The sequence below is a fragment of the Pogoniulus pusillus genome, chromosome 11 (assembly GCF_015220805.1).
Source record: "Pogoniulus pusillus isolate bPogPus1 chromosome 11, bPogPus1.pri, whole genome shotgun sequence".
NCBI lineage: Eukaryota > Metazoa > Chordata > Aves > Piciformes > Lybiidae > Pogoniulus > Pogoniulus pusillus.
This window is the reverse complement of record NC_087274.1, coordinates 2,857,048-2,882,871: the sequence shown is the minus strand read 5'-3', so window position 1 is coordinate 2,882,871 and position 25,824 is coordinate 2,857,048. Positions and strand designations below refer to the sequence as shown.

Sequence of the window (25,824 nt, the reverse complement as noted above, 5' to 3'; positions counted from 1 at the left end):
AGAGGAAAGTGAAGTAAAAAAACCTAAAAGCCAAAACCAGAAAACACCTCACCTGCCAGAAAACCCAAAGCACTAAGATGGTTGAAGAGCTTTTTTACCTCGTGTCCTGGTTTCGGTGATGAGAGATTTACCTCAGCAAAGTTCATTGGCATCACAAAGGACTCTTAGGCTTCTACAGTGATGACCTTCTGGACCAAAATAATATGTTTACAAACATGAGGGAAAAACCATTGATTATGTTTCCCCAAAGTTCCATCATTTCTTGAAGCTCAAGGTGTGTCTCTTCCCGTGGTGGAGGTGGTGGAGTCGCCTTCCCTGGAATCATAGAATCAGCCAGGTTGGAAGAGACCTCCAAGCTCATCCAGCCCAACCTAGCACCCAGCTCTGTCCAGTCAACCGGAACATAGCACTAAGTGCCCCATCCCGGCTTGGCTTCAACACCTCCAGAGATGACAACTCCACAACCTCCCTGGGCAGCTCATTCCAGTGCCAATCACTCTCTCTGCCAACAACTTCCTCCTAACACCCAGCCTAGACCTCCGCTGGCACAACTTGAGACTGTGTCCCCTTTTTCTGTTGCTGCTTGCCTGGCAGCAGAGCCCAACCCCACCTAGCTAAAGCCTCCCTGCAGGTAGTTGTAGACAGCAATGAGGTCCTCTTCTCCAGGCTAAACAACCCCAGCTCCCTCAGCCTCCCCTCTTAGGGTTTGTGTTCCAGGCCCCTCCCCAGCCTTGCTGCCCTTCTCTGGACACCTTCCAGCACCTCAACATCTCTCTTGAATTGAGGGGCACAGAACTGGACACAGCACTCAAGGTGTGGCCTGACCAGTGCTGAGTACAGGGGAAGAAGAACCTCCCTTGTCCTGCTGCCCACACTGCTCCTGAACCAGGCCAGGATGCCACTGGCTCTCTTGGCCACCTGGGCACACTGCTGCCTCATCTTCAGCTACTATCCACCAGTAGCCCCAGGTCCCTTTCTTCCTGGCTGCTCTCAGCCACTCTGTCCCCAGCCTGTAGTGCTGCTTGGAGTTGTTGTGGCCAAAGTGCAGAACCCTGCACTTGGCCTTGTTATTCAAGGAGAGATTGGATGTGGCACTGAGTGATGTGCTCCAGTCGATGTGGTGGTGTGAGGTCATATGCTAGCCTCGGTGATCTCAGAGGTCTGTTCCAGCCTCAGTGATTCTGTGGAATTGCAGTGCTGAGGAGAGATGCCTCCACAGGCACAGGCAGAGATGGGGTTTATAAATATATATCTTTGTGTCCCTTGAAATATATTGCTCAATCTGTTCCCATTTTTCCTCTGCTGATCTAATTGAATATCTCTGCTTTTCTCAAGTTCTGCCCTTCCCCTGGGCCTGTTTCTTTTTATTGAGCTCATGCTCTGCAGCATTTGGCCATAGAAACACACTACAGCTATTGCTTCTGCACTGCAGGTTACTCCTCCACTGCAAACCTGACACATCCAACCTTAGCCTGGGCTAAATTGAATCAGCAGTAATGTTGCATGCACACACGCACACAGGAGTCCAATAATATATATCTTGCCAGCATTTAATAGTGTTGTGATTGCAACTCTGTTCTCTCCCAGGTTAGAAAAATTGGGCAAAACAGTCAATAAATGTGTTCCTGTCTTAGAGCTCCCAGAAGTTGTGGGGGTTTGAATGCTTCTGGATATTTCTTTCCTTTATGTTAAAAAGAGAAAAGGCTTTGAGAGTAAATTCAGAACTACCACTTTAGGCTAATTCAGGATAACCCCAAGGACTGTGTCCTGGAAGGATTTACTGAGGAAGCAGGTAGCTTCTGGCAGTGCAGGCCGTGGAACAAAGGATCTCTGACCCAAGCACAGGCACAAACATTGACTGAAGAATGTCAGCTGTGTGCCTGCAACAACTTGGGAAGCTTACCTAAAGCCATGGTGGGTCTTTAAGGTCAGGCTCACTGAGCTTAATGCTAATTATGAATGCACCTTGGTAATCATCACCAGATTTGCTGTTTGAATCTGGGTTGGATGGCACAATACCACCAAATATTGCTGTGCTATTGGAGGTTTGTGGAAAGGATCAGCAGATTTTCTAGCAACTCTGGATTTTGCTGGGCAGCCAGGATCCCTCTGGAAGATTTCATTCAAGGAGATGTGCTGCCATATGAGATCATAGAATCATAGAATCAACCAGGTTGGAAGAGACCTCCAAGATCATCCAGTCCAACCTAGCACCCAGCCCTATTCAGTCACCTAGACCATGGCACTAAGTGTCCCAGCCAGTCTTTTCTTTAACACCTCCAGGGACAGTGACTCCACTACCTCCCTGGGCAGCCCATTCCAATGCCAATCACTCTCTCTGCCAGGAACTTCCTCCTAACATCCAGCCTAGACTTCCCCTGGCACAGCTTCAGGCTCTGTCCTCTTGCTGGTTGCCTGGGAGAAGAGACCAACCCCGACTTGGCTACAACCTCCCTTCAGGTGGTTGTAGACAGCAATGAGGTCTGCCCTGAGCCTCCTCTGCTGCAGGCTGCACACCCCCAGCTCCCTCAGCCTCTCCTCAATAGGGTTTGTGTTCCAGGCCTTTCACCAGCTTCGTTGCCCTTCTCTGGACACCTTCCAGTATCTCAACTTCTCTCTTGAATTGAGGGGCCCAGAACTGGACACAGCACTCAATATGATATGAAAGCTCCCCTGCCTGCCTTCCTTGAGGAACAGGACTCCTTACACCAGCACAATTCTCTCCCTCACCTCTTCTTCTTCCAGGATCCACCACTCTATTTAACTCACTGGCTTTGCTTCCCTTTACTTGGCTCTGGACTGATCTCTCCTGAAGGCATCTGAGCTTATGCATTTCAGTGATGATATCTTGGAAAGATGTGTGTGTTGTTTGCAGTTATGTTTTCTTGCCTGGTAATGCTTTCCTTCTTGCAGATGATCTTCTTTGTTTACCAATGGTTTCAGCTGGGCTGCCTTTAATAACCACTTCCTCCCTGTGTGCTGAAGAATTGAACTCCATTTAGGGGGGAGGAAGAACCAAGGAAAAAAAAAGAAGGTTAATTGATCCACAGATGAATAAAATAGAATTATTACATTTTCTTTCTGTGAGTGGACCCTTGGAACAATTCATGTTTGCCTATGACTGTGACTTGCTGGCAGCTCTAAGTATGATGTGTTTTGCTTATAAAATTACTTGTTTTGGAGACGTGCTGTACTGACAAAGAGAGGTAGACAAACAGATACACTAAACCCAACAACAATTCAGAGACAGGTAGGCAGACAAATACACTAAAAACAACACTAACCCAAAAAAGTGCAAAATGAGCAGCAAAAGCACTGCCAGTAAAATTGCCTGGTGTCTGTGTGAGCCTTCGTTACATTTGCAGTTGTTTACTGTTGGAGCATTGCTTTCAGAACCTGAAAGCCTACATCTGTGTTTATATTTGGGCATCAGAGTAAAGTTTTGCAGGGGTGAGGAAGGGAGCAAAGCAAGAGAGTCATAAAAAGACCCCATCAGAAGCTGACAACACAAAGATGTGACAGAGTAAAGTGTTATGCAGTATGTAAAATGCTGCTTAAAAGCCTGCACAACAAAGGTTTGTGTGAAGAGAAGAATCTGCTTTTGAGCCATGTCATCAAAGAGCAAAATTCAATGCAGTTGACTTTGAATCTTTAGATAAAGTAATAAGAGCTGTGTTTTGCCCCTGGACAAGTACAATATTTATGTGTAGCTATGGTTAAATCAGCCTTCCTGAGCCAAACTCTGTATTTTCATCACAAATTTGCTGATGTGGTAATTTGATTTACTTTCTACACATAGTTGTCTAAACAGAGCTGCTTCAAACGCTTCCACTTGGAAAAGGGAGATTTTAAAGCATCTTCTGGAGTGCAGTAGAGATTCAGTCTTGGGCTGAGTGATCTGCAATTTCAGCTGCCCCTGAAGCACAGTGATCTTTGTGGTCTCCAAGGGTCATCCTTGCTTTGAGTGACTCGCACTGGGTCTTTGTTCCTGGCAGCTCCAGTGGCTATAATTGATGCCATTAAGAAAGGGTCGAAAGATGAATTCTCATGAACTTGCCTTTTTACAATGTTCATCACTTCTTCAGCACCTTCTGTGACCAGGCTTCTGGGAATGAGACACCTAAGATTCATGGTACAGAAAAGACTCCCACTCTTCCATAGTAGCATTTAATTACCCTTTAATGATCTTCCCATGTCTTTCATTTCTTATTCTACTGCTGCTGCACCACCGCCTTGGTAAGCTCTCCTGACAGGTTGAGCTTTGAGCCCTGACATCAGTTCCATTAGTTCTCTTCACTTTTCTGATTTACTTTTCTCCATCAGCAAAATGGCTCTAATGCTACCTACCAACCTCACAGAGGTGGTTTGAGTGATTGTTCATTTGAATATAAAAGCTTCCTACTCAGGAGCTGGTGTTGGTGTGGGAAAGACTGCATGCCACGTGAGTTGAACACCAGGGTTTGTGTGCTGGCAGAGATTATGGAGGAGGAGCAAACAGTCTCTAAGAAGGAATCATGGAATTGGGATCCAAGTGGACCAGAATGACAGATTTTCTCATGAGCCCTTATTTGAGAGTGCCTCCCTGTGGGTGAGGATCCTATGGCATGATTACCTACATGTGTGTGGCCCGACTTGCCGAGTTCATCTGTGACCAAAGGTTGGAAATCTCTGACCTCAGTGTCAGTCTGATCAGAGTTTATTGCACTGCCAGCATACTGCTCACTCTGAGAGGGGAATAAACAGGCTTGGGCTCATAGATGCTTGTGGAGGAAGCTGAGACAGATTGCACAGTCAGGAGGTGAAAGTACTGTGGTGAAGCCTAGGTGTGGCTATGCCCCGTGAAGCACCTCTGAAGTGCTGAGCAGGTTTGGAAGCATTTTCTTATCTATAATGTGAACCACCTCTGAAATGCTGAGCAGGTTTGGAAGCATCTTTTCTGCAATGCTGCTAAGTCATAACGTGTCCTAATTTTGTGTCTCCTTTCTGTTTTCAGCAAGCTGCCTAGCTGGGCTAGAGCAGTGGTCCCCAAAATATTTTATGTTACAGAGAAGGCTTGGAATTATTACCCTTATACAATCACAGGTAAGGAATGTGCAGAAGAGAGATTCTTACTTACTTTGGTAATATTTAGCTAAACTTTAGGAATAGTTTAACTTCTCTTCAGAAGCTCCATTTACATAGTGAGCCACAGACAGCAAGGATCTTTAACAGCACCTGTTGGACTGCATGCATCTTCCCATCTTTTATTGCCTGGTAGCAGGAGATAAAAGCCTATGGCTAGGTAAAAACTGGAGCACTGTGCTTGTACCATTTCTTCCTTGCACACAAAACATCAGGTGCTTAGTCTGTGTGCTGACCTGTACCCTTGGTCCCCTGTAACCCTGCTCCCCTAGATTTCAGTCAAGTGTAGAGCAGCAGATTATCTTCTGCCACATTTGGGGGTTGTTAATGTATGTTTGCTGTAAGGATTTTGCATCACTGTTTTATTTCACATCTCTTTTTTTTTTCCCCCTTCCTTTTCCCTCACCATTGGTTTTTTTACAAATGGACAATTGGAAATCAGAATACACAGTAAGTTTTTCTTCCTCTTCTTATTCTAAAAATAGAATAGTTATGCAAAATACAGTAATGGAATCCAAAGTGATTCCTTCTGGGTAGAACTAAGGACATAATGCACTCAATAGTGGGACTGTGGTATAGTTACTTAAGAAATTGAAGGTTCAATTTGAAGTGTTTCTGTGGGGACTCTACAAAGTATTCACCTTCTATTTTTTTATCACTTCAGAATAGTTTGATATATTTTTAGTCACTGACTGTAACAAAGAGAAGCTTCTGTAAGTTTATACCAGGGCAAGGCTCTTAAGGTTCCAGTTATTACATGGAGACATGAGAACAGATTTTATTTTATTTATTGTTTTATTAACTTATAAAATGCTCATCTCTGGTATAGTATCTGGGAAACTGTAGACAAAATTAAACATAATCTGGGCACAGTGCCCAGGAAAATCAGCTATTCCCTCTAGCAGAGCTAAGGCAAAATATAGCACATAAATCATGAGAAAATGGTTTTGAATGTGCTGGCCTTAATAATGTACAGTAAGTTTTCAGCAGCCCTTGGAATATGAGGAGGAGATGATGAGGAAGTTCCAGGTGAAGGGACCTATCAGAAACCTTTGCCTCAATTTAGTTTGAAGTTCTGACTGCAGATAAAACATAACCCACTTGTTTTGTGGGCTCTGCAGTGCTCAGAATGTTCATGCAGCTTGTTTTAAAACCAGGATAGTGGATGTAGAGGAACAAGGCTTTCACGTGGTAATTGTGAAAGAGAAAAACTGAAGGGATTTAAAGGCTCAGGTCTGAAGGCTGGAGTTTCCATGTTGGAGCTGTGCTGGCCAGATTTGAAAGTCCAAAGAACCAGACCATGCTGTTCAATGTGCACTGTAGATACTTACACTCTGCTTTTCTCCTGCTTAAAATGCCTTTGACTGTCCCATAAGAAGGGGGCAGATTCTCAGCTGCTGTTGTCAGAAGGTCTCTTCGGTAGGGCCTGTCATAGTTTACACTAAGGGTTTACCTTTTAGCAGCAGGTTTAGTCTGAGGCTGGGAAGCTGATGTGTGCTGCTAGCTTAATGTCTGCTACTTACACTCTGTATATTTCTTCTTTAACTGTAAGTCAATGTGGATTTCTGTCGCTGAAAGAGACAAGTAGGTATGATTAAAGGGGTGGCAGCAGACAGAAATGTGTGTCTGGTTTTGAAATGCAACGCATTAGCCAAAGCAAAGAGCAATGCTGTACTGGCAGAATTCCAATCAGGAGGTGATCTTTGTCTAATCTGATGTGACAACACCTGGAGCTCGTGAAGGTCTGTAGAAGGTGCACAGCTACAGAGATGTTCAAGAGCATCAGCAGAAGTGATGGCAGGCTTGAAGAGACTTGTAAGGAAAACCTGAATCGGTCTACAAATGTAGAAGGTAGACAAACCAGTCACTAAGTGACAATCTAACTGCCTCTGGGAGTTGGGGACTAATCACTCACTGTGCTGCAAGGAAACAGAACAAGAACTATTAAGATGAGCTTAAGGAAACTCTGCTTCAGACAGAGATCTACACTGTGCTTTGATGGAACTGATAGATAATGAATTAGGGAAACAGAGAAAGTGCCTTTGCCTCAAACTGTTGAATCTAGAATAAAAATGTTAAGTAGGCCACTGGGAATGATTTCTGTCCTTGTCTGGAATGGTTCTCTAATTTTTTAACTTCTGTATTCAGTAAGAATTCTGGAAAAGAAGAAACTCACAGACAATGGCCAAAATATGTAAGATACCTTGGAAACCCTTTTCTGTAAGACAGCCTAAGAATTAAGCTGAGCCTCATGTCAAGGAAAACTGATTCTAAAGGGAGACCAATAATGGAGTAAATAAAGCATGATCTTACCAAGTCCATACTGCTATGTAATATGTTCACACCTTACTTAGCCTCCTAAGGTCCACTGTAGAGAAATAGCAAGGACCTTAAAGGCTCGGTGGTGTTATTTCAGTGTGTGTTTGTGATTTGCAGGAGGATGTGGACAATGGACTGAATCCTGCTGATAGTCTTAGGTTTTTCAGGTGTAAAACGTGAAGGCTGCTGCTAAGGGGCATTCAGGCACACATTCTGGCATTCAGTGAAGAGCAGTTTCATCAGTCAGGTTTTCCTGTGACATGTTATGGATTTTATAAGTACAACTTTCTCAAGGACCTGAAATTTCTCTTCCAGGAGAAAAAGCTTGGCAGGCATTGAAAATCCTTTCCGGAATATTGTTCTTGTGATGGTAGTGTGAAAAGCCAGGAGTGATTGAATTCATGAGAACAGAAATGGAAATCAGAGGGTTATGATGTTATCCTTTAGGTTCTGGTCCAATTATGATGGCTTCTGCTGTAGGGGATGATGTTTGTTACACAGCAAGTCCCTGCACTTGGCAGCAAACTGAAAGTCTGCTACCAAGTCCATATTGCTCATGTGTAAGGCCAATGATACGTTGTGCTGGCTTCACCAGAGCTGCTGCACAAGTGGTGCTTCTGTGGTGTGTAATGTGTGCAGTGTGCTGAAGTCTGGAGAGCATTTTAAAACAGAATGTGCTGTTTCTGGGCAAGGGCCTCATCGACACTGCAGCACAAAAGGCTTCCTCTCACGAAGATGAGACAGGGGTAATGTCCCAAGGAATGCTGTACCAAAGCTCCAGCTAATCCTTGCAGACTTCCTGCTGACATTGAGAGAGGAGAGGAAGTAGGGAAAATACTTTCCCAGCTGAAGCCAAAGGAAGCCATCCAGCTTTGGGGGTACATTTAGAGAGTGAGATACTCTTACGAACTTCAAACCCTTCTTTTAGTGGCTGGGGCAGTACTGAAGACCTGTGCATGAGAAAGTCTCCTAAACTTAAGAGCAGGAGTTGGTCTGTTTTGGATCTTGTTGTTAGGAAGCTGGCAAAATGTCTTGCTAAAATATATGGTCCATTTTTATTGACAGGTTCATTCAAAATCCTGGTTAGGTTGATGTAAAAAAATTGGGATTTTGTAAATTTGGGATTATTGGCTTTGGGATACAGCTGAAGGGGAGCCCTCTAGGATTCAGTCCTAGGGATCCTGCTCTGTGAGGACTTGGATACTGCTGATTGCCCCTGTCAAGCTGCACTTGGTGTTGGAGAATGAGCCTTGCTAGCTGCTGGCTTTCAGAAGGAATTCCTTTGGCAGTCCCAGGCTGGAGCCTTTTTCTTTTGGAGGATGAAGGAAAGATGCCTTAATAGCTCTCAGCAAACCCTAATGTGCCATCTTATCACAGCATTTGAAGTGTGAATCTCTAGTGTAAAATATTTATGCTGTTCTCAGATGTGTGGACAGGAATGAGTGAACTTTGAGGAGGCTTCCTAATTTTTTGTTCTGAAGTTCTCCAGCTAGATTAGAAATAATTAACCAGAAAGCAAAGCTAACTATTGCAAAGCAGATGAAAAAGGATTCCATAGAACTAGGGTTTTTCACCTGAGTATTGTTAGACAATCAGCAGCAGAGAGCAAATATCCATCTGACCTGCTCAAGTTCTGGACAAAAAGAGAGGAGCCTCAAGCAAACAAATAATCAGATTGGGAATGTGTGGAGACTGAAAACCACAGCACAAAACATAAAGTCATCTGAGCACCCTGAAAATGAGCCTAACAAAGTTTAGCTGCTAAGCTGGAGTGCAGAGGGGTTAGGAGAAACACAAACAGAATTTAAGGGAATGCATCTGAGTTTGAAGATGCAGTTCAAGTGTTTACCAGGGATAATTTCAAGTAGTTTTGCTGTCTGATCTGAACATCTCCAGTGCTGTTAGCAGTACAGAAATGTATAAACAGCTGGAGAGGGATTTTTATGCATAATTTATGACCTGCTGTAAGTTTCTCAACTATAAGTATGTAAAGCAAAATAAACCCTGGCAAGGGCACGTTTTGCTCTCTGCAAGGGGGAAGAGCATTCTTTCAACCTGCCAACATCTCAGATTAAGTTAGGAACAGGATATCAATTCAGAATATTTATGAAAGCCAGCTCTGGAACAGAAAGCAGGAGACAAGGATTCCTTTGATGATGTATCACAGTGACATTAATTCTTCTATAGCAAATGGCTGAGGCAAATAAAATTATTTCTTCTGGTATGTGCCAAGGCCCCAGCATGAGAGTTGCTAAATGTTCCACTACTGACCTGCTGGTTTCTGCTTACTTTTGAGAACAAAGTGGTCACCTACCACTTTGTGCATGGAGTAAATTGTCTGGCAGGGATGGTTTTGTAATTGCTGCTTTTATAATGAGATGACTCGAGAAAGAGAAAGGAAAAACAACCCAAAAAAAGTTGTTTCGGATAAACATTGCAAGGAATCTGCAGAGGTTTTTTTTTTCCTGTGTTCTCTCTCTGCTTACAAGTGTTAGAAATGTGGATATTCCCTGTCCAGTCTTCAGTGCACAAAGTTTTCTCCACCTTGAATGTGTGAAGACTCTGCATCAAAAAAAGGCAGCAGAATCTGGGCGGGAGGATGCAAGCCTAGTGCCTGAATCCCTCTCCCCCTGCACTAGTAGATGGGCTGCCTGGTGCCATGACTCCAGTAAAACTTGTATTGGGTTCCTGTAGAGATTCTAGTCTTTCTTGAAGAGAAAGAATGTATTTTTAGGAAGCTGCAAACCTGTGTTCTCATTTCAAAGCTTCACTCTGTTGAATCAGAGTAATGTGAAGTGCTTGGGAGAATTCCCTTTTTCCACCCCTGGTTTGTTACAAAGCAACCCAGAGCCCGCTCTGATTCATGGGACTGTCATTTCCACTCGTGCAAGCTGCTTCTCCCCTTCTCCCTCAGTAAATAAACAAGTTGCTGTTCCCATGTGTCACAGAAGGAGAAGACCCAGAGGGAAGGCAAAACCAGAGGCTAGTGCTGGGTTTTAGAGTGGCTGGAGGCAACTTGTTAGTCGACTGTTCTATCTTCCTGCTGCTGTACGTAATACAAATTGTGGCTTGCTGTCGGAGCTCGTTTATGACAGTTCCACTCCCCTGCTTGTTTTCAGGCCCCTTTTGTGTGTCCTTTCTCCTTCTGCTTAGCAGCACTTCTGCTCTTTGCTACCTTCCCATGCTTATCTCCCTTTCTAAATTCTCCTCCCTCTCACTGAGTCACATCTTTCAAATTCTGCCATCACCCTGCCCAGCCCTCTCCATCTATTCTCTTCTGACTTTGTCACCCTGACTGATACTCACTTGTGCCGTCAGTAACCTGTACCACACAGGCACAGTGCTGCCCAGAGTAGTCCAAAGGCAGTCAATAGCAGGGTGGCCATTCTCCAAAGACCTTTGACTGTTAACTGCCTTTATCCTTTCTGCAAACAGCTGAAGAAAGTGCTGAGATTTGGACTGCACTGTAGAGACATCACTGTGTTAGCCTCACAAATCCCCTTGCATGTAAGGCACAGAGATGGCCTCTTGTTTCTCCAAACCCATCTGGGATTTTGGTTTTCCTCCCACATCCAGGTGTCTCTGTTCTGTCCTCACCATTGTCCAGAGACATTGGCAGTCTCCCATGTTACATCCCACTGCCTATTCCTCCTTGTTTATAAACACTCTCTGTTGCTGTCATCTGTGTTGTATGCCCATTGTCCCTTCCTGTCCCTTGCTGTGCTGGCCATTCCCTTCTGGGAAGTCTGGGGACCTTTTACTACCCCTCAGTCTGTTAAGGACAGGTAGGGACTCCACTTGCCTTCTCCAGGTTTTTGGTCTTGAGTAAAGAAACACTGGTCTTACCCACTGGTAACCAAAACAGTGGCCAAAAGTTCTGAATTGAGAGGATCTAGCAGGCACGTGTCAAAAAGATCTAATTTAGCTTGGCCAGCCTCACCTCACTGTAGCAATTCCTGAGTTCTTTATTTTTAGGCTTCGTGGAGATTGCTCTGTGGGGGATCCACTTCCATCTCTGTTGCCAAATTAATGTATATGTGACCATATGAAAACCATCAGTCTGAAAAGTGGTGGGAGATCAGAGAGCACATTTGCACAAAGTGTCTTCCTCTCGAGGCTTTTATGTTTAGATTTAGGGGAAGATGCTTCTGCTGCTTAAAAAAAAAAGGGGGGGGGGAAGGAAAAGAAAAGAGGGATTCGTTTTTGCTGTGCAAAAATAACTGCCAAGGGTTGTGGATTAATATTCAGAAGGAGCAGCAGGAACGATGGGGTCTCTGGCAGCTCTTTGAACATGCTGCAGAAAGCAAGCAAAAGGAAAATGAAAGCAGCCACACCAGGGTTGCTGCAATAGCTCTGACATGGAGCAGGGTACAGAGGGTAAGGAGACCTCAGTTCCTGGCAGCTCCATGATTCCTGTGGCCACCCTGGTCGCAATTCCTGTGCAGAGGTTTGCCTCCCTAAGCTGGTTGTAGAACACCGTGTGTTCGCCTGTCTCTTTAAGACTTTGGCAAGTGTTTTGGCACACTTAGGTTCTACCCTGTTCTTGTAAGTGTTGCTTATTGCTATGGCAACACTAATCAATCATCGTGCTAAAAATAGGCCTTTCATTTTTCGAGTGGTTATCTGTAGTGAATTGAAAATGCAACTGTGGTCTGTGTTTGCCGTATGCTGCTTGCTTCTCCCTGTGTTTCTGTCTGGAAATGCCCCTGCTGCTGTCTGGTTATTGCTATTGCAGACTTGGTTACTTGGCTGGTTACTCTCCTGAGCCTTCAAGCCCTTCTGGCTCTTCTAAAAGAGGTGGCAAATATAGAAAGTTTAAGAAAACCAACACACAGCCCCCCCCGAATGTTCTCTTTGTTCGGGTTTGAGTGTCATAGGTCTCCTGGCTTGTAACAGTTCCTGAGGAGTTTGTGACAGCTGAAGAATCCCGAGGTGACAAGATAAAAGCTGCCTCCTTCAAGAGCTCTCCACAAAACACGGCTGTTGACGGCACCAGGGCTCTGAAGGCTTTGTCCTGTTATGTAGAACTGAAGTCTAATTTCAAGTTCAAGATTGAATTTGCCTCTGTGGCTCTTGCAAGAGGAGCCTTGCCCGCCGCAGAGGCGGTGAGCCCTGCGCATTCCTGCGTGCGCTCGGCGCATCGATCGGCTGCCAGGTTTGTGCTGGAGGAACACTCACCCCCGGGGGAGGCAGAGCAGAGAGGGAGCGGTGCCGGGAGAGGAAAAAACAAAGGGGCTGAAAGATTCTGCTACCTGCCGGCCAACCCTGGGCTGCTCCCGACGGTTGCGTAACACTGCTAATCCCCGGCTAAGGAAATCCACAGCCACTTCAGGTGGGGTGAAAACCCAACAACTTTCTGCCTGCTGAATAATGAAGTCGTTTGAATGATGCACAAACAGCTTCCCGGTTCTGCCAGAGCCCTCTGCCAATTAGTCAGAGTGCAGCTGATGAATCATGAGACACATTCTGTGAAATGCTCACGAATCTGGACCCCGTTGAAGTGTTCCTGAAAGCCAGTGAGACCCCCCACAGCTGCTGAAACAGTGGTTGGCAGGCAGTTGGGTTTCTGAGAGATATATTTGCCATGGAGAGCTTGCTGGTGAATCTGAGTTTTCGTTCAGGGCAAATTCCTGTTACCATTTATAATCCCTAATGAGGCTGTTCCAGCCCTCGCCTTTATGCTGAATTCACAGGGAGGTTGACTTCTGATAGCTCAGGGCAGACTTTGTGCTCTCCAGTGAGGTGGCTTAAAGCAAATGGCACTTACATTCTTCTTCTCTAATCTTCTTTGAAGATCCTTGGTCCTTTTTTTACCGTGTCTGTTTTGAAATACAAGGTTAGAATATCTTCTTATTATTTGAAGTTCAGATTCTGGTTCACAGGGAACAACAACTGGGTTGAAGCAGTGGCTTGCTGACCTGCCACAGCAGCCCAGTGCAGTAGAGGAAATGACTTCGTTTCCAGGTACCATGATCTGACTCACTGCTGGTAAAGCAGACAGTGATTGAAAATAGCAGAGAGTTTTTAATAGCCAGGGAAAGGGAAAAAAATCTGGCATTTGCCTTCATTTGGAGTTTCCTCTGAATCTGCAGCCAGGCAGCATGAAGGGCTTGGGTTGGTTTTTCTTTCATGATTTTCATTTTTATCCTCCACTGCACCTGAAACTGTGACCTGAAAGCAAGTATTTTGATAAAGAAGATGGGTCTGAGTATTGAAAGGTGTACTGCCTCCAGTCATAGTGAGATGGCACATAAGGATACCAGAATCAGAACCAGAGACAGGAACCAGGAACTGCACTGGTAGGGGTTGGAAGCTTTGTGTAGATGTGGAACATGCTGCTCTGATGTTTCTTCTGCCAGTGGAGTTTTCAAACCGGACAGTAGGACCAGGAGGGCAGCACCAAGTCCTGTGGTGGACCTTGCTGTTGCTTAAAAGAGCTAAGAGGTCTGCACTGCCCGGAGGTGTTGAGGTCTGCAGAGTCTGAGCAGTTTGCATAGTCTCTGAGGTTGTGACTAACCACTAGACTCAGACTGGATCGCTTAGAAGTCTGCAAGCTCATGAAGCTCTGACGTAGCTGCTCAGTCTGCCCCAGAATTATAGTCTTGATGACCTGTCCACTAGTGACAGATGATGATGTCATTCTCCTTTCTGGCTTGACCAGTTACTAGATTTTGTCTAGGGGCTGTTGATTTTGTTAAATTGTGTAGCAAAGAAAGTCAAATTTTAGTCTTCACATCAAGAAGGCAGATACTTGACAGCCACTAGTGTGTAAGTAAAAGATGGCCTGGAGCAGTAAGCTTGAACCATTTAGGCAGGGTGCTGGTGATGTGTGTGTCCTGAGAGCTGTTCTAAACAGTCACTTTGGTGAGAGTGACAAATACCTCTGAAAGCTGTCACCCCAGCACCGAGTCCTCAGCAGTGCAGCAGTTACTGCAGTCCGTGAGCAGCGCTGGTAACTGCTGATGAAACAAAACCCTCCTTGGCAGGCTCCTGCTGTCCTCAGAGATGCATTCCCACAGGACGCCTGTACGCAGAGGTCTGGGTTGTTGGCAGCAAGAGCTCTGTACACCTGGACTGTGGCATCTTTGGGAAGCACAAGATGCTTATTTTTGAGATCCATAGCCTGTGTTTTGCCCAGCACCAGAGCTGTTATTTTCCAGAGGCTCTAGAAGCTCTGCAGTAGCTGATGCCTGTTGTGAGGTTAGACAGACTTTAAAATCCACTTCTCACAACCCACCTCCAGTAGTAATTCAACTTTCAGCCCTTTTGCATTCTCCTGCAAACACAGAACACAACTGGAGCGTTAGGTTATGCTGTCTGAGTATGAATGCTCAGTGACATCAGTCCTTGCCTTGGGCCCTGCTGACATCCCTGTGTCTCCTGGGTCATTCCCTTCTTTTTTTGTGATGTCACATTTGTGACTTTTGTTACTTTAGGGACATTTGCTGGTAGATTTTTCTTTTAATCAGCCCTTTTCATTCATCTCTTCCTCCAGCTGGCATTAGTCTAATTCAAGGGTCTTCATTCCACCTTTTGGATAATTTTGGAGACACAGATTAAAGCCTTACTACAAACCTTGGCTTTTGGCTTTGTTTTTCTTTTCCCAACTTCTTTCCCTGTGGTGCCTACTGTTGGCCAAGGCTTTTGTTTGCAGATGCCTTTGGATGTCTGCCAGAATAGGAGCAACACACTGAGATATGTGGTGAAACCTCAACTGGGAGACTATCTGGATTTATTTTGGTGTTAATTTCTGTTGCAACATCCCCACTTCTGACAGACTGCTTATAAATATTGTATGTTTTCAGCTGGCACTTCCTGAGATGTATACATAGGAAATGTTTAATTGCCCTCAAAATATAATAGGATGAACTTATCCTATCCTGCACTGCACATGCTGCTGAGTATTTTAATTTCCTTGCCTCCCACATACTCAGTCAATGAACAAGTTGCACAGCTGAGAGCTAGTCACAGATCAGGTTGGATTGAGACTCAGAATTGTGCTGCTCTGCAGAAATCTTGAATAAAAGGCAAACCATTGGTAAGATCTGAAGAGAAGCCTGCATGGTCTGGGCATCTGCAGCACCAATGTGTTGCATGGGAACATTTAATGATGGTAAAGGGAAGACAGTTTGACCAGAAACTCTCTGTGGCACCAGAACCTTGCTCTGGCAAAAGAGGATTGATTCTAGGTGTGCTTGTTGAACATTGGATGTTCTGTGAGCAGAAGGAGATTGGGCAGTGACTTGTTGGTCGATATCCATGGGATCAGGAGTAGATTTTCTGTGGCCTTGAAGAAGTTGGCTTCCATTTCAGTTGCCTTTCTAAATCACTCTTTTGTTAGTCATCCTGCCCCTCCCTAGGAAGCGCCCTCTGAATTTTATCAAGTCCAAACTTGGGCCAACAGCAGTGTGAGCAGTGAGGCATTGTGATGTCCTCATTGTATAATCTGTCTGTGCAGCACATTAAATAGTCATGGGCTCTGCAAAGACACTTTGCCACAGGGCATTAGTGATGCATCATACAAGGAACTGGCACTTCAGTTCCACTGGCAGTTCAAGCAAGAAAAGACTTGATGGCTAACAACAAAGATGCTGAACTAGTATCCCTCAGAGTTCTTCAGACAGCTGCTCTACCTGCTGACTTGAAGAGATGATTTGAAAGTGCTGTGAAATGCTAAAGAAAATAGATCTGTTTTTTTTTTTCCCCTGGAATTATGTTGCCTAGCATTATAAACTTGAATCTTGATAGGCCAGCTAAATTAAGCAATCCACAGGACAAAAAAAAAAGGAAAGGATAGATTTGTTCCCATGGAAAACACAGAAATATCTTCAGTGGAGAAACATTTGTGCATTCTTAATTTCCTTGCCTTATTGTCTAAAGATCGATTTGGGTTTAGTGTGAAGGAATTTCCACAGCAGCTCATAATCCATCTGAATTTTATGAATAGGAAATTGTGCTAAAATTAATCTCTCACTGAAAATCAAGAAGAGTCCTCCCACACGGAAGCATTGCCATGTGTGGTTGGGGCCTGCAGCTAGCGAAGTGTCCTTGGCTTGTTTGGTATGGGGGTAGGCTAACCTATGGTGAGGAATATTGAGTTGCTCTCGAGATCTGCAACTGCCTGAAGGGAGGCTGTAGCCAGCTGGGGTTGGTCTCTTCTGCCAGGCAAGCAGCAACAGGACAAGGGGACACAGTCTCAAGCTGTGCCAGGGGAGGTCTAGGCTGGATGTTGTTAGGAAGTTGTTGTCAGAGAGAGTGATTGGCATTGGAATGGGCTGCCCAGGGAGGTGGTGGAGTTGCCATCCCTGGAGGTGTTCAAGAAAAGCCTGGCTGGGGCACTTAGTGCCATGGTCTGGTTGACTGGACAGGGCTGGGTGCTAGGTTGGAGTGGATGAGCTTGGAGCTCTCTTTCAGCCTGGTTGATTCTATGAATATTGAGTTGCTCTCAAAATCTTGGTGCACTGAATTTACAACCAGACACTCAGGATATTTATGCTCTTACTCACGGTGAGCATGAAAACCTCTGTATCTGGTTATTTCAGAGTGCTTGTACTGGCTTATTTATACCTTCATTATGGTAATCAACTTGAGACAGACTCTCTGCATCCCTCCAGAAGCTCAATAACTTCACTCTTAGGTTCTGTGTTCATTTACCTTCTTGAAGTAATCTGAGGAAAAAAAAGGCAAAAGGAAAAGCAAAGGTAATTAAAAATCAGATACCAAGCAGGATGTGCTGACTCTCAGCAGCTGAAGCAAAGTGTATTTGTTATGTCAAATGTATTTCTCTTTTGTTGCAGTGTTCATTTTTGCCTAAATTCTCCATTCACATAGAGACAAAATACGAGGACAACAAGGGGAGCAACGACAGTGTAAGTATGATGGCTTTGGCACAGTTTGATTTCATCTCTTTATTTAATCATGGTCTGGATCTGCAGGTCTTTAGGTCTGGCCCCATCAGACCTGTACATTTGCACCTGCCTGGTGTCCTGTTCCTTAGCAGCTTGTCAGCTGGCAGAGTGGTTGCCCTCTGAAGCACCATGAGATGACAGATTTGTGCACACAGCTACCCTGCTGCAGCTGACATTCTACTTGTTGCTTCTCCAAGATAATTGACATCCGTGAATTGAGTCCTGAAGAGCGTTTCTGGAGAGTAAAGATCACTCTGGCTCTGGTGTAATTGTAATCCACTTTATCTGTTTTGCATTGTTCTCTCTGGGCAAAGGGGGGTGCGTTCAAAGGAGCCCTGAGGAAGAGCAAACAGGAAACTAAACAATGGTCAGAGGGCTCAGTAAACAACTTGAAGGGAACAATGACTGGACTATTGAGGTGGTGCTTTTGGCAACCACTTGCCAAGAGTTAAAAATTCCTCTGTTAAGATTTTAGAGCTGCAAAGGGTCATTAAGGATGCAAAATCCTCACTGGAGGAAGGGTGGGAGAGGGGAGCCAGCAGCTGCTGATGGGGAGATGTTCAAGAATAGAAGGCAGGAGGTCAGCTGGACTTTGCTGCTCTGACAGGGAGCAAAACAGAGCCACCCAACTTGCTGGAAGAGGATAACGTTGGGTGAGGCCAGGCCTGTGCAATGATACACAAACATGTTCCTCTATGTTTCATTTGTGTGAGCTTTCAGTGATGTGACTCACCTGTTGCAGAGGGGGGGAAGAAAGTTCTTCCAGGTGTGAAGTACAGGTTAAAACATTTGGGAAAGTGGTCTGTAACACAGTGCCCTAACAAAGGAGTGGTTAAACTCATGCTGGAGAAAGGAGGTGTCAGTAAAGCAGACGTTAAGGGCTGTGAGACTCGGGTTTCCAAGGGTGACCCTCTGGCAGCCTTGTTAAGGTTCTGCAGATGGGAGGAACCTTTTGTTTCCCTCAGCAGCCCGGGCAGGTGTTGTTAATAAGGCTGACAGCTGCTGACCTGCTGATGGCAGAGAAATTCCATGTGCAAGAACAAGATAGGACTTGGAATAATGCTGCTGCCATACAGACACTTGCCTGATGGGGACATGACAGAGATCATGCATTAGCAACCAGATACCAACACCTTTCAGTCACCTCTAGTCTAAGCCAGATAAAAGAGAGGCTAACCCAGAAGTGTGTTACAATGCCAGCAGTGCAGGCATTATGTAATTTATGTGCTTTTTAATGTTCCCTTCTGCTCTTTGGCAGCACTTTAACTCAGAGCAAGCCCACACCTTTGGTTTCAGGAGGGTGTAGACAAGTCTTTTGGTACATTATAATGTCAGCAGTGAGAAGACACATTCTGTGCTCTAATAGAGGAAAAGCTGCAGCTATTTAATCAGTGAGTTTTCAGGTTTTTCTGTGTCAGCATTGTGGCTAAAATCCTATGATCTGAAGCCTTGAAAAGTACCCAGCCAGTGAATTTAAGGTGCAGGTAACACAGGGGCAGGATGCTCAGATGATGTCAACCAAAGACTCTCTGCTCTGCTTGAATCCAGCTCTTCAAGTGTGATTTTCAGCAGAGTGCCAGTGGAGTGATAGTAGATTACCTAGATCCTGTGGTACCTGGGGCAAGTACTTACTGAGGTTTAACTGCCCCTTACCTGAACTGGGGAGGAGGAGAAGCTCAGTCAGAGGACTGCACTCCTCATTCCCATGACTTGGTCATTCTGACAGCACTGCTGCTCACCGGTGTGAACACAGTAAACCAGTGGAAGACAGAAGGGTTTTGCTGTTGATGCAGTGACACAGCTGTGGCTTGTGCAAGGTTAGTGGATAAGGGGAGATCTGATTGAGCCTGTGGAGAGACTTCTGTTAAACCAAACACTCTGGAGCTTGTTTCTGTTACCAGTGAGAGGCTTTTAAACCTCACTGAGGGAAAGGTGAGGTCTATTTCTCCTTCATATCAGGCAAGTTTAGATTAAGTTTCATTATGATTGCCCAGTCAGAAAGCAACAGGACCCCTAGCAACCATTTCTCTAGACTGCCACGGATAAGCTGCATTCCTTCTCCATTGCAACTACAAACCTTGGCTGATGAAGAAATAATTAATAGTAATAAAAAAAGCCTGCTGTGAATTTTGCAGTTGTAGTGCAGAATACACTGCATGAGTATTAATCTGTCAATAATGAGGGTAATAATTCATATCTGATTTGAACTCAGCTATTTCTGGGGTTTTTTGAATCTCTGATCCATCCTTCACTTCTATGCTCTTTAATAGAGTAGATATTGATGGTGCAGAGCAATAATCCTATATAAGGATTCTAAAGCTAATTCCACTGATTAGAAGAACAAAGTGATATAAATGCTCTTAAGTTCCTGATGTCATTTAGCAGTATGTTCTTAGAATGATTTTATTATAACATGTTGCATTGTCTGGTAACATTTTACCTGGTTCCTGCAGTATATCTTGATGCAAAAGCCCTCCTGATTTTTCTTCCCAATTGTCCTGCTAGAAGAAATAAGTGAAAGATAATGATACCTGCTTTGGAACTTGAGTTTTGGCTCAGACTTGCCATTGTTTTAAGCTATTTTTAATGTGCTTAAAGCACTGCTGATCCAATCTGCTAAAGTTTGCACAAACAGAAAAACTGCCAGCAAGAACAGTGAGCAACAAACCCCCTTCTTAGATAAAGCACTCTGCAGCACCTCAGATCCGTCCCATTGTGATTTCTAGTGCCACAGCACAGCTGGTTTTGCTCTGTCACATCTAGGTGGTCACATGGCAACTCTCTCAGTGTTGGGTGAATGTGTTGGAACATCAAATATTGTCACTGCTACCTTGCAGCTTTATAGCTCCATTAGCAGTGCTAGAAACTAGTCCAAGGAGCCAGGCCGTTCTGTGGTGCCTCTTATGGGTCTTTAAAAAACTTTACTGGCTTGCAAGAGGAATTTAGGGTTTATTTTACAATACAAAGTGGGATTTCTAACAAGCAGAATGATGCCAGAGGTGGTGTCTGTAGAGAACAGGACAATGTTGTTTCCCTTTTGCACCTCTGCCTGCTTACGTAAGTCAAGGTTGTGGTGGAAACTGCTGGAAAGGGGGAAGTGGGCAGACACCACTGGGATGAGATTGAATGAGGCCAAGTGCAGAGTTCTCCTCTTTGGCCACAACAACCCCAGGCAGTGCTACAGGCTGGGGACAGAGTGGCTGAGAGCAGCCAGGAAGAAGGGGACCTGGGGGTATTGGTGAATAGTAGCTGAAGAGGAGGCAGCAGTGTGCCCAGGTGGCCAAGACAGCCAATGGCATCCTGGGCTGGCTCAGGAGCAGTGTGGGCAGCAGGACAAGGGAGGTTCTTCTGCCCCTGTGCTCAGCACTGCTCAGGCCACACCTTGAGTGCTGTGTCCAGTTCTGGGCTCCTCAATTCAAGAGAGATGTTGAGGTGCTGGAAGGTGTCCAGAGAAGGGCAGCAAGGCTGGGGAGGGGCCTGGAACACAAAAATGGGCTGCCCAGGGAGGTGGTGGAGTCACCGTCCCTGGAGGTGTTGAAGCCAAGCCTGGATGAGGCACTTAGTGCCATGGTCTGGTTGATTGGACAGGGCTGGGCACTAGGTTGGCCTGGCTGAGCTTGGAGGTCTCTTCCAGCCTGGTAGATTCTATGATTCTAAGTGCAAGACAGACACAAAGTCTATATATTTAATATTGAAGTCCTACATTAAGTACAAGAGAATTCTCTTCAGGTTAATGAAGGCAGTGGTCAGAAATCAGAGGCAGGGTGGTGGAAGCAGCAGCTTGTTTGTCAGTAAATGCTCAGTCTGGTTAGATGAACAGGTTGTGTTAATGCCTGCTTCTGTTCAGCAGAAATTGTCTTTCAGCAGTCTGTTGATTAGTCAAGGTATGGCACAGAAGGCTAATTTTATTCTAGCTGTTGTGTTGCTCTGACTTTTCTCCCTCTCTAGGCTCTGTTTGTGACAGGTTTGGGGTTTTTCATGGCAGTGTGGAATGCTGCACCGGTTTGGGCTTTCTGTTGATTACACAGGGGCCAGCACGTGGCTCATGTTGTGGGCAGTGCACAGTGATCTGAGCTCTGCAGCTCCCTGTCTGTTCTTGCATGCCACAGTCCAGTCCAGCTGACAATTTCTAAAAGCCAGCCTGTAGCTGAAGGTAGAGGAAGGGTAAAGTGGAGGCAGACACTGTTCAGGCAAATCACTGAATCACAGTGAAATCACATTTCAGTTTTCCTGTGTGTTGCAGAAGGATCATTATGTTTGCTGGGGTTTTGTTGTTTTGTTTTTTTTAGTCACAGAATTAACTTCTGCTGATATTTGAGCAGTGAGTTTTTGCCATCTGATAGAGTCTGGGGAAAACAAAAAAGTAGAGCTTGTAAAACTAATCCAATAGTTGTTGCTAATGGAGAGTCACTGTCTGTAAAAGCTAGAGCGCCTTGCTCTTGGCAGCATCATTTGCTCTGGAAAACTCAATGGCTGGATCTGGGTTATTAAAGAGTAACATGCAAGATGTTCAACTGGCATAGTCTTTCCTTTCGTGGAAGGCCTGTGGCATTTCTTGGCAATTCAGCATGATTCTGAAAAGTAATGGAGGTGTGGAGTGAAGATTTTGAGGCAGAGTCATAATCCAAGTATAAATTCAAAGGCTGGTAGCATTGGGCAAGTGTAAGTGTGTACGTCAGTAATGCTGCTGAAATCATCAGACCTCAGCATTAATTCTTTGTCAACAAGAGAAAAATGTATTAGCAACTTGTTTCTTGCCTTTCAAAGATAATATAGTATTGAAAATGCATGTCTCAGAATGACCATTTTTATTGGCCAGAGGAAAACATGAGGTAGCTTTGCATCCCATAGTCATAAATTAACACCAGGATTGTTTGACATCTTAATAGATTGAATACACTAAGCCCAGCCAGCTGAAAGCAGATTTGATTTGGTCTGCAACCCAAGGAAACTAAAGTCCCACCATTTAAAATTAGGAAACCATTTCTTACAGTGGGTTCTAACTCCACAGCCCTGCAAGTGACGGAGGGTTCTGATTCCACAGTCCTGCAAGTGACTGAGGGTTCTGATTCCACAGTCCTGCAAGTGACTGAGGGTTCTGATTCCACAGTCCTGCAAGTGACTGAGGGTTCTGATTCCACAGCACTACAAGTGACTGAGGGTTCTGATTCCACAGCACTACAAGTGACTGAGGGTTCTAACTCCACAGCCCTGCAAGTGACTGAGGGTTCTGATTCCACAGCCCTGCAAGTGACTGAGGGTTCTGACTCCACAGCCCTGCAAGTGACTGAGGGTTCTGATTCCACAGCCCTGCAAGTGACTGAGGGTTCTGATTCCACAGCCCTGCAAGTGACTGAGGGTTCTGATTCCACAGCCCTGCAAGTGACTGAGGGTTCTGATTCCACAGCCCTGCAAGTGACTGAGGGTTCTGATTCCACAGCCCTGCTAATGACTGAGGGTTCTGATTCCACAGCCCTGCAAGTGACTGAGGGTTCTGATTCCACAGTCCTGCAAGTGACTGAGGGTTCTAACTCCACAGCACTACAAGTGACTGAGGGTTCTAACTCCACAGCCCTGCAAGTGACTGAGGGTTCTAATTCCACAGCCCTGCAAGTGACTGAGGGTTCTAACTCCACAGCCCTACAAGTGACTGAGAGTTCTGATTCCACAGCCCTACAAGTGACTGAGGGTTCTAACTCCCCAGTCCTGCAAGTGACTGAGGGTTCTAACTCCACAGCACTACAAGTGACTGAGGGTTCTGATTCCACAGCCCCGCAAGTGACTGAGGGTTCTAACTCCACAGCCCTATAAGTGTCTGAGGGTTCTAATTCTAGAGCCCTGCCAGTGACTGAGTGCCCATCACCAGATCACTCCTAGTGCTTCCTCCTTGGGCTGTATTTCTGAGAGTGCTTGGGAAACATTTGCCTTAAAGGAAAAGAAATGTTAGGTATGGCCAGCCAAGGAGAGAAGCCATTTCCAGCTTTGCTGGGCTTAGGGTGGTTTTTTTAATGCTATTTTTGTCTCCTTTCTTAGTATCATGGAACTAGGTTGTAGCAAACTCCAATATAGCACATGTAAATGAAATGTAAATTTGCTATTTAAGGAAACTGCCATGAACCACTGATTTCAGCTGCAATAGATTCAGCTGTGCCCTGGCTTAGCCTCGCCACGCTACAGGATACCATTCTGCAAACTGTCTAAAGGATTGAGGGCATCACTGTAAAGTGCATTCAGATCAAACTAGGGTCACGTTTAGGGGTGATTTTATTTGTCCCTGGGCTCTGTCAGTATGCTGGCATTGAGCCTCTGTCTCCTGTGCAATTTGCTATGAAAAAGTCTTGATTTTTTGGAAGCCTTCTTCCTGATAAGTCTCAAAAAATACAGGCAAACAAGTGGAGAGGTTAACCTAAAATCCCTTCTGTGAGGAGCTCTCATTTTCTGTTGAGCATAACTACAAATAGTATGTCCCAAGCACATATGGCTATTGCAGAACAGAAGATAAGGCCCATACTGACAGAGTGTGAACAAGTGAAACAAGTTGTGCCTCTGCTTTCTGACGTTTCTAAATGAAGTACTGAAGTTAATTAGTAAATCCAGCACTTGAAATAGATGAGACTTTGAAAAAAACCCCAGTAAATATTATTGATAGCCTATTATGGTCTTGGAATCATTAACCACTTGGAGATACAATTATATAAAACTTTATTTCTCTGTTCAGAAAGTGCAAATCTAAATGAGATATTTTAGAAGAGATGGAATAACAGAGGAGTCGTGACACGGAGATAGAAAGGAGCAAGGAGCAAAGCTGCTGATAAATATGTAACTGCCTCTTCCACTCTGCACTCCAGTGCCATTCCACGAGCCAGGTTCACTGCTCTCAGGGAGAGCTGCAGTCTTTTTCCATAGAAGAATTGCTCCAAATTACCTGTGTCCACATAAATAGTTTCAGGCAGTGAACGGGTTTGAAATTGGGCAATTCCTGTAATCTTTGCCCAAGTAAATCTCAGAAGCAAATTAAGAGACTTTTGGGGGTAACTGAGGTTGGAACATGAGTTACTAAGGAGTTGTACACTGAAGAGGCTCCAGTTCTGAGATGTTCTTTTCTTCTAGACCAAAATTTCCTTCAGAAAATTGAAAGTCAGAGTGGAGCAGATGAGATGACCTGCTAAAGGATGCTGTAATAATCAGCTGGAGCCTGGCCAGTGGTTCTGGCCATGGCACTCTGAGGAGATTACAATTTCAAGGAGGAGAGTTAGTTTTGTGCCAGATTTTACCTGAATAGGGAGGAGAAAAACCATTCTTGCAGTCCTTACTGCAGTTACATCTCTAACTTTTGCCTGCTATGACATCTAGATCTAAACCATCCTGCAAATGACAGACACATAACAAGTAATAAAAATGTAGAGATCTTCTCTCACCTGAAGCCTCACAAAGAATGGGAAAACAGAACTTCTGGGATGGCTTCCAGAACAAAACCCAACACATCCAGAGTCAAACTTAGTTCTTTATAGTATTGATTTTTCCAGACAGGTTGCCTTACCACTGATAACTTCCCTTGATTTCTAATTGATCTGTTATTTAGCTGATTAGGTCAGATTAGGACAACCTGGTTGATTCTAGAATTCTATGACTTAAGTTTAATGAGTTACTGAGGAACTCCTGTGGTAGTTATCACAGGGCTTCAAAACTGCTGAAGTATAAGTCCTATACTGTTACTAATATTCCAGTTGTTATCACAGAGAGCAGGTATTAGTTTTTCAGTGGTGCACTGGTAAAACAGCAAAATCTATTGTACCCTGACTTGTGTCATAGAATCATAGAATCAACCAGGTTGGAAGAGACCTCCAAGATCACCCAGTCCAGCTGTTGCCACAAGAAGTCTGTGTCGTGTGTATTACTGTTTAGAAGGTCAATCAATTGCCTTATGACAGCCTTCAGACCACAAACTCCTTGTATCTAGGCTAGCAAGAAACCCTCATTTTGTGCAGAGACAAAGCCAAAGTTCCCAGCTGGTAATCCCTTGAATACCTCCTTTGCTGATGGTGAGAGGAAACAAACCATCACAAGACAGAATCATCTGTTACAAAACAAAGCCAGGCCAAGCAAGCACAGCATTGACTTGAGGAGTCCTGGAAATGTAGATGAGTGAGGAGTTTGCTGGTGTGAATGCAGTCAGTGGATTCAGCAAAGTCTGGCTTTATACTGTTTATACCCAAGCCAGGTTAGCTGTGGTGGTCAGCCATAAAAGGTACATTTTTTATTGGCTCCATCTGAGTGAAGTTCAAAGCAGCAACACAGCCTGAAGGCAGAAGAAAAAGAAGAAGAATGGGAAAGGAACTTGACTAAAAAGGATGTTGAATTCGTTTGACTTGCCACCATCTCAGAACCTGATTTTCTCTCCTGGCTTTGGCTACAAGGAAAAGAGAAGTCACTGGCAAAGTACATGCCAGGACACATCTCTGTAGATCATGAAGAA

General features: G+C 44.7%; 1 protein-coding gene across 1 annotated transcript in view; it reads left to right on the top strand.

The window, feature by feature from the left end:
* Positions 1-25,824, top strand: part of PITPNC1 (phosphatidylinositol transfer protein cytoplasmic 1) — a 100,808-nt gene that overhangs the window by 56,120 nt on the left and 18,864 nt on the right. The window contains exons 4-6 of the mRNA XM_064150600.1: positions 4,994-5,082; positions 5,564-5,571; positions 17,238-17,309. Coding sequence (XP_064006670.1) covers positions 4,994-5,082; positions 5,564-5,571; positions 17,238-17,309 — 169 coding nt within the window. The remainder of the gene's footprint in view (positions 1-4,993; positions 5,083-5,563; positions 5,572-17,237; positions 17,310-25,824) is intronic.